Source organism: Rhodamnia argentea, chromosome 3 (genome assembly GCF_020921035.1).
Source record: "Rhodamnia argentea isolate NSW1041297 chromosome 3, ASM2092103v1, whole genome shotgun sequence".
In the NCBI taxonomy this organism is placed as follows: Eukaryota; Viridiplantae; Streptophyta; class Magnoliopsida; order Myrtales; family Myrtaceae; genus Rhodamnia; species Rhodamnia argentea.
This window is the reverse complement of record NC_063152.1, coordinates 10,070,044-10,079,074: the sequence shown is the minus strand read 5'-3', so window position 1 is coordinate 10,079,074 and position 9,031 is coordinate 10,070,044. Positions and strand designations below refer to the sequence as shown.

Genomic DNA, 9,031 nt, shown 5'->3' with positions numbered 1-9,031 from the left:
AGCACTTTGAATTTACAAAATTATGTAAATATGAACTCTTCTCGTCTCTTAAAATCATTAAAGTTCGTCATGGTTCCTAAAAATTTTAACATCTCTTTTTTTTAATTTTTTTTGGGGAAAAATACTTTATTTGACTTCAATGATTTTTATATATTGCACATAAAAAAAAACAGGATCTCGGACTTGGAACTCGCCACCAGAGGGACGGCACAAACTCAACACGGATGGAGCAACCGCGGGGGTTTGAAATGCGACCGGTGCCGAAGGAACATTACAGGATGATGATGATGGAAACGGGGTGGTTTGGTTCTTAAAATCAGTGCGAATGACATCACCGATTATAGTAGAGGTTTCGGCTTTAACAGAGAGATTCAAATGTCCACCTTGATGGGGATTGAAATGCATTTGGGAATTGCTATTCTTGATCATGTGCTGAACTAGGGAAAATTACACAGGATGTCCTAAATCTTGTGTATGAAATGTAATCAAGTGCCGAACCTTTTGATTGATTTAATTAAGTCTCGAGCTTTTTCGAAAAGCGTAACAAAATCTTCTCCTGAACAGTACCTAAAATTGCCTGGACATCATTCAAGAGGTGCTTATGGAACATTCTTAAATTGTAATCCTCAATGTATCATTATACTAAATTGTATTTTTTGATAAAAAGTGAAGAACTTAATTGAATCAATTTTAATGTTTAACGGACTATTTTTTTAAAAAAAATCGAAAACTTGAAATAAGGGTTCGAAGTGCCTCTATTTTTTTTTTAATAAGTGGGCATTATTTCAAACAAAAGCCTGAAATGATATCATTGTTTAAATAAAAGGCCTAGCAGATGGGCATTTTCGTTCTTTTGTTTTTTTAATTTTTCTCTTTCGTTTCTTTTATTTTTTTTCCTTTTTCTCTCCCCTTCCCTACTCTCAGCATCGGGTGAGGGTTGCCCTCGCCTAGACTGGCAAAGCCAAACGTTAGGTGAGGTTTGCCCTTACTCGCAAGGGCTGCCCTTGCCCAATGCGGGCCTAGGCGAGGCCAACGATGGCCGGAGATGGGAGGAAAAAAAAAGAAAAAGAAAAAAATGTAAAAAAATAAAAGACAAAAATACTTTTGGTCACGCTCTTTTTCGCGAGAGGATGCAATTCGATTAAAAGGGGCTGCAATTCAGCCCCTCGAGAATTGATTTAACAAAAAAAAAATTAAGAAATAATAACAGAAGAGGGAGAAATGAGCGAGGAGGAGAACCCCGGCCGGATCGGGCTAAAAGCCTAAAACCCTAGTCGCACCGCGCCTCTGGGAAAATGAACTGAAGGAAGAAGAAAACCAGAACACAGGAATGGCGAACCGGCGTTGCCTCCAAGCCCTGACCCGCCAAGCCACGTCTCTCTCCTCGTCGGTCCGCCACCTCAACACTCCGCCTCTTCTCTCCGCTCCGTTTCCTCTCAAACCGCTCCTCGATGCTCGGCAGGTGTCGCCCAGTCTCGAGCCGAACCGGTGCGCTCTATGGCCGCCGCGGGCTCGTCCCTTCTGCTCCAACAGGACGAGCGACGACGAGGACGAGGATGAGGACGAGGACGAGGACGAGGACGGCGAAGGAGGGGAGGTCATGGAGGAGAGCGATTGCGAGACCGGCAAGTCCTCGTCGCGTTCGAAGTGGGAGTACACGGCCGAGGAGAGAGAAGCTGAGGCCGCCGCGATTGGGTACACATTGCTCGGCCCTTTGGAGAGGTCGGACCGGGTTTTCAACCCTTACGAGCCGGTTTTCGCCGTCGTTCAGGTTCGGTGATCCGTGCTGGGGTTCAGTGGCTTTTGAGAGTGGAATGAGATGCGTGGTGTTGCTGTTTCGTTTTGTTTGTTTTTGGTTTGGTTGTATTCATGTGTTTAGCTGTTAGGCGTGTGGTGTGTAGATTGGTTCGCACCAGTTCAAGGTGAGCAATGGGGACTGCATCTTCACGGAGCGGCTCAAGTTCTGCGACATCAATGACAAGGTACACAGCAAGCTGATGAATGCTGCTCACGAATCTTGACGTGGGTGTTTGATTAAGCCATTCTGCTAATGGTCTTCTGGGTTGCTGTCTCTTCGTCTATTTACTGTTCTCGGGTGGTATTGGTTACTTCTCTAAGTAACAAGTGAGTGCTGTGATGCCGCTTGAAGCACTAGTTCCTATTGAATTGTCTTTGCCAGTCTCTCTTGGAGTTCCGGTTGATCATGAATCAAGTCTAGAGTCAGCTTTTGAGTGGTATCGATGTTTATGGCAGGAATGAAATTGTATTGCAGAAGAATATTCTTGAATGGATGTACAAAGTTCAACTTTTTTGGAACACGGTAACCACAGCCGAGAGAACACAGAAATGACAGTTCTTTTCTTTTCTTTCTGTATCAATTACTACTAGTAGTCAGCTTGTACCTAGCCATCAATTTTCTTGATGGAGTGGAGTAGTTGTTTCTTTTGGTTCTAGCGCATTCTCTTCTGCTCATTTGGCCTCAAAATGCTCAGTAATAGCTCATTATTTACTTGTACTACAACAAAATGTGAATTGTTATGCTTTCGATTGATCCATAAAACCATCTCGTTGGAGTTCACCTTCCATTAAATCTGGAAATGATGTGGGACAGTTGCCATGTAGAGTAGCTCTTGTGATCTTTCATTAAGAGGGTGTATATATGTATTTTTGTTCTTTCTAGTTCCATACCCATTCCCCTAGAAGTGCATTATTCACTCGTGTAAATGAGGGAAATTGTCTGCACTTTCTTTTTCGCCTTAATGGAAGCTTCTATTCATGATTGCATTGTCTTCCTTGAAATTTTGGAAGTGCCAAATCATTATCTGTCCCTTATGGATGATGGTGGGAAATTTACTTTGGACTTGTGCTTCCATTTTAAACTTTTGCCTGCCCATTAATTATTCTACTAGCAAAATATTCCACATCTTGGTTGCCTCTTTTTCTCTTTTCTTCCCTTTCGTCTAATAGAATTGCATATTTAATGCTCAGAAATTTTTATGTGATCCAGTTGATTTTGAACAAAGTTCTGCTGCTCGGCTCACAGACTCAGACAATTGTTGGGAGACCGACAGTTCCAGATGCAGCTGTACATGCAGTCGTTGAGGAGCATGTGAGTTTTGCATCATCGTCACCCACACTACAATGAAAGAACAAACAAAACAAAACCAAGAGATCATCCTGTGCTTATTTGGCCTTCCAAAGAAATGGCACTAAACACTCAAATGATTTTGGGAAGTGTGAACTTAAGTTCCAAGAATTGACATGTCTTCTGTAAATGATCTGTCGAGCTGAGTTATGTGCGAAATGTTGTTTGGTTTGATACTTTGTCAGATCCGTAACAGGTGCGACTTATCTGATTTGCCTTTTGTCTAGAAGTTCTTAATTGGAATGAGAAATTATCAGAAAATTATCAGACCTATACAAAAATGACCATGTCTAATTGTCTGATGAAAGAAACTTCCTTTTATTCAGAAATTTGTTGCTATTTAGTTGTAGATGAAGGCGTTGATCCACTGACAACATTTTAATTGCTCTTCCTACTTACTGCCCTGTCCAGCAAGAATTGAGTCCCTTCTAAAAGACAGGATATCATCCTCTTCCCCTTCATATGACGGCTAACTCTTTCTTTCATTTTAATACTTCAGGCATTAGATGCAAAAGTAATTATATTTAAGAAAAAGAGGAGGAAGAACTACCGGCGAACAAAAGGACACCGACAGGTACATTATCAGCAGATGAGAAAATGATTGTTTAACTGTCCATTCACCTTCTGGTACTTTCTCCTGACCCATCTTTTTTTTCCTTAGGAACTCACCAAGTTGAGGATAACTGACATTCAAGGAATTGAGAAACCTGAGAAGACAGACAATGAGAAACCTGTCAAGTCAGCAGTTAAGAAGTCAGAGAAGGTCGCTGTTGCTGCATAGGAGTTTTTTTTTCCATGGTCATCTGCCAATAATGGTTCCAATGCTACTTCTGCATCATGAGCACTACTGGACATGGCGTGTCCACTGTATTGTCTGAAAGGATTTGCCTGCCGAGTGCCGAGTGCCGAGCACCTTTTAAGATGGTAATACCATCATAGCTCCAATAGGACGTGCTTGGAGTCTCCGGATTTTTCTGGTGAATCCTGATTCCTCCAGATTGAATCAGTTTTTCTAGGATCATGAGAGCTTTAATCTTGCTTCTTATCCAGATATGACTGATGAATCACATGTGGCAAGAGATCTTGTGTTTAGATCACTGCAAGGCATCAGGGCAGAGCTTTTCTGTACTCCATTTATTGGATCGAATGCTTCTTATGGTTTTGATTTTTATGTATTGCAACATACCGGGGATAGTTTTAATTCAATCTGCGGCGTTGCCTAGTCAATAACTCTTTAGAGAGATGGGCGGTGCTGCTGGTTTTCATGCTGCAAAAGTATGCAAGAGATTGTTGCAATCATTTATGGGTAGAATTGTTAATTTCTTGTTCCTTATGCCAGTTTTATCTCTGTCGTTAACTTGCTAACTCGTATGAGGTTGTTAACTTAGACGTGTGCTATTGTTGCTAGTGTAAAGAAAGACTAATGTATCGGGCCATGTACTCTACGGGTATTTATATTCGCTGCAATGAGGAACTCCACTTTCTATAACATTACTGATCCTGTCGTGTAAAAGAATATGTGGGCGATCCGTTAACTTAGCCATATGACTCTGGAAAGTAGAAATTATGTCGATCAAATACAGAACTTGTAGATGATGTGGGTACTGTTGAATTTGGAAGCACGTAATGTGATCACTTGGTCGCCCATGAATGCGAGCGTGGCCCTGTCGTCTGAGCAGAAAACAGAGCATCCTCATTTTCCTCGTTGCCGCCCAGATAACCTATTTTCTTGATGGTACCGTCGAAGGTGCTCCCGTTGACCCGATTGTCATTTATCCCGGTTTGGATTCATCGTCACGTTCTCGTTTCGTTGATCACAACGCCTATCTTGTCCTCGTCCTCCATTTCGATTTTCACTATGATCACTTTTAGAATGAGCTTTGTACCTTCTTTGGGTTTCTTCGCTGGAAACCTTGCGGGAAAAATAGAAACTTCTCCCCATTCCTCTCTTTGAAAAATAGGCACCCTTGATTAAGAAAAAGATGGCACGATGTGGTTGAATTACACGTCGATTAGCCTTGTGCCAAAAAGCTCGTATTTTGCCAAGTGCTTTCGATATCATCGTAACATAAACGGATATCATCAAATCAACAAGTGTTCCGACGATATTAATTAATCGTGCTTATTAAAATAATGTTTCTATCTCGAAATTGCGTTGATCACACATAATTCGGAAGATATTACGAATTGACAATCACAAACTTTTCTTAAATGGGTATTTAGCAAATGCCGTTAGGACATTCGTTATCAAATTTGGTTCTCTCGTACAATTAATTACCTTGGTCATTAGTAAATGTTCACCTACGCGTAAACACGTAAAAATAGAGCAATAAGCAAAAAAGTTATCCTTTTGAGGGATGAAACAAAGAAAGAAATAAAAGAAAAATTAAAGTAGAGTAGGGTTTTTGCATTTGTAATTTTCCCTTTCGCCCTTTTCCTCTTCACCTAGCCGGCCCCAAAGACTTGTTTTTTGCTATAGAAAACGTGAAACCCAATGGCCAAAAAGTCTCCACAAAGACAAAGATTTGTCCTTTCCTGGGTTTTTTGTCGTGCATTTCTTCGAACACCTTCACTACAACCTCAGCCATGGCGTCTTGACTCTCGATGCGTCCCTCAGTTTCGCCATTTTTCTAGTCGCTACCCATTCCGTCGCTCCATCGTCTGACAAACCATGGAACCCACTTTGCCTCACAAACTCCTCCTTTTCGCGCTCGTCGGCTTCCTCGCCATCACCGCATCCACCGCGAGAATCCACTCTGCGAACTTCGATGCCTATTACAGCGACCACTGCGGTCACGTGGTCCCTCAACAACCCTCGATCGCCTCCGAATCGGCTAGCTCCTACGCCAAATTCCTCCAATTCCACGGTGGGTTCTTCTCGGTCAATGGCCGGAGGGCGGAGTCCGGCCAGGATTTGCGGAGGACGGTGTCGTTCACTCCCATGATGATGTACAAGACCAAGTCGGAGGACGTGATCAATCTGCAAGGGACATTGGTGTTCGCGGACCCCAATGTGAATGCGATCTTTGAGAATCCGAAGAACCGGAGATTGCGCGAATTTCACGTCCGCGGGCCAAGAATCCCCGTCAGGCGGGGTACGGTGAAGTTCAGGCTTAATGGGTACTGGTCTCAATCTTCAGGTAAGCTTTGCATGGTTGGATCTAGCGTGTTTTCTTCGAACCGTAGTTTTGATGCCGTTTTCAAGCTGAATTATCCGCTGAAATTGATTATTAACAGTAGTTTTGTTAGTGGGGTTTTGGAGAGCTTGGGCGGTGGTGATGGTGCTGGTGGTGTAGATCATTTTGGGACTGTTTCTGTACTGGCTTTGAGTAGTAAAAGTGCTGATTATCAGTACAGTTTGATTGAGAAGGAGGGAGGGAACGGGTCTTTTGGTAAATTTGATGATGGTGGTGGAGATAATTTGTTTAGTGAGAAACTAGAGCCAGGTATGTGCTCAGCCTTGAAGCGGAATTCTGCCTTTGACTTGGAATACGGGAGTGTTTGTGACGGTGGTTACTGCAATCCTCTTGGCACAGATGTCGGGTTCTTACCCAAGGCCATGCGCTTCACGACGATTCGATGTTCGGATCAGGGTAAGATGCAATTGTTAATGAAGTTTCAAAATGTCACCAATGTCTATTATGGCTACTATGCTTTCGATCCTAGTACTACCCTAATCGGTGAAGGAGAATGGAATTCGAAGGCCAATCGGTGGTGTGCTGTTGCTTGCCGAATCTTGAACTTTTCGGTGTCTTTGACTGATGCTTTTGCGGGAGATTGCTCGATAAAGTTGTGCTGGAGATTCCCTGCCACTTTTTCTGTCATCAACAGGTATCCAATTGTAGGACAAATGCGGAGCAATAGAACTGTAAAGGATTTCGGTTATTTTGATAAGATCAAATTCTGGGGTTACAATGATGCGTTAGCAGGTGTCAAATACGAGTACGGAGTGATGGGGAGTGTTAGGAAACCTTGTGAGATAAAGACTGGGAAGCATAAGGGAAAGAGATATCCAAATTCGTACTCATCGGATATGAAATTTGATCTGTCAATCAAGAATAAGAAGGGGCAGATAGCGCTTGGTTATTCTTCTCCACTATTTGTGGGTGATAAACGTTTCAATTCACCCTTTCATCTTTACGACGACAGATATGTGCCTAAAGTAATTCCAACAGAGAATGCAGTTCAGCTAGACAGCAGCGACAGTCCCTTGCAGAACATCAGCTACACGATCCGCTTCACCCCTCCAGTTATTTTTGAGCTGGGTGGTGAAAATCTTTCATCCAAAGCAGTTGATATTTTCGCAGAAGGAACATATAATAGAGAAACTGGTCTCTTGTGCATGATGGGCTGTCGCTACGTCGCACAAAGTGGGGCGGAAGTGTATAGGAATGGCTCTATGGACTGTGACATTCAGATCAATATCCAGTTCCATCCATTGACTGGGAAAGCAATGGAGAAGATCAAGGGGACTATCGAAAGCACTCGAGTGAGATCAGATCCTCTTTACTTTGATACACTAGAGCTGGCTTCAAGTACAATATATGTTGAACAAGCCAATGAGTCCATTTGGAGGATGGACTTAGAGATCGTGATGGTTCTTGTTTCTAATACTCTTGCATGTGTTCTTGTGGGCTTACAGCTTTTCCATGTGAAAAAGCAACCAGAGGTGCTTCCTTTTATTTCCATCACAATGCTGGCTGTTCTTACTCTGGGACATATGATTCCTCTCCTGCTAAACTTTGAAGCACTTGTAACAAACCATAATAGGCAGAGCGTTTTTCTCGGGAGTGGTGGGTGGCTTGAAGTCAATGAAGTAATTGTAAGGGTGGTTACTATGGTAGCTTTCCTTTTGGAGCTTTATCTTCTCCACATGACTTGGTCCGCAAGACATGGTCATGACAGCCCAAAGGGCTTGTGGGTGTCTGAGAAAAAGGTCATCTTTGTATCTCTACCGATGTATATCAGTGGTGTGTTGACAGCTTGGTTTGTTCACCAATGGAGAAATTCTCACAGAAGTCCTTTTCTAAGGCAAGGTCGTCTCGGTTATATGCTGCCTGCGAGTCAGCTTGCAAGGTATCAGCAAGTTTCTTTTTGGGGGGACCTTAAATCTTATGCGGGCTTAATCCTGGACGGTTTTCTATTCCCCCAGCTCCTATTCAACTTATTCTTCGATCATTCTGTGGAAGCATTATCTCGTTCTTACTATATTGGGACCACCGTAGTCCGTTTAGTACCCCATGCTTATGATCTTTACAGGGCTCACAGTTCTACCTGGAACCTTGATATGTCGTATATATACGCAAACCATAGAATGGATTTTTATTCCACTGCTTGGGACATCATCATTCCTTTCGGTGGTTTGGTGTTTGCTGTTTTCATCTACCTACAGCAGCGATTTGGAGGCCGGTGTATTCTTCCCAAGAGGTTTAGAGCGACTCCTGTATATGAGAAAGTGCCCACAGTAGGCACTATTGAGTTATGACATGAAGAATTACATTGATACCACTTACAGTTTTCACTGATATGAGAAGTTTTCCTTGTTTTTCCCATTCATCCCTGCCAGTCTAATGAGATAAATCTGAACCTATCTTGTTTCATTTGATCTGCTCTCACATTAGTTGCATTGCCATATCCAAAATGCCCTAGCGCTAATATATGTCTGGTCATCTCATACGGTGAAGCCTTATGTCAAGCAAAACAATTGATCCGCAAAGGAAGTGTGTCCGATTAGCCTTCGTGAGTAACTTTGATGCAGGTTCTCACGCTTGTGTAGCAGAGACAAAACCATCGGTAGAATGATGATGAAGCTCCTCCTAAAAGAGGACCAATTGGTTTGGTTGATCACGTGCTTCCAATGAATTGTTTTCATCCTTAAGAGCTCGT

General features: G+C 42.7%; 2 protein-coding genes across 3 annotated transcripts; both read left to right on the top strand.

Moving 5' to 3' along the window:
* Positions 1-1,201: 1,201 nt before the first annotated feature.
* Positions 1,202-4,516, top strand: LOC115750395 (50S ribosomal protein L21, mitochondrial). Of its 2 annotated transcripts, none has more exons than XM_048276505.1 (5): positions 1,202-1,771; positions 1,902-1,982; positions 3,044-3,109; positions 3,645-3,719; positions 3,807-4,516. In XM_048276505.1, exons 1-5 carry the CDS (start codon positions 1,331-1,333, stop codon positions 3,924-3,926), a joined length of 783 nt encoding a protein of 260 aa, XP_048132462.1. In that variant the 5' UTR covers positions 1,202-1,330; the 3' UTR covers positions 3,927-4,516. The 2 variants fall into 2 exon arrangements, with proteins under 2 accessions (XP_048132462.1, XP_030543573.1); XM_030687713.2 differs by having other exon boundaries at positions 1,203-1,771; positions 3,008-3,109.
* A 1,300-nt stretch (positions 4,517-5,816) lies between these two features.
* On the top strand, positions 5,817-8,630 carry LOC115750394. Its single transcript, XM_048275535.1, has one exon. It carries the CDS (start codon positions 5,817-5,819, stop codon positions 8,628-8,630), a length of 2,814 nt encoding a protein of 937 aa, XP_048131492.1.
* The last annotated feature ends 401 nt before the right edge of the window (positions 8,631-9,031 follow it).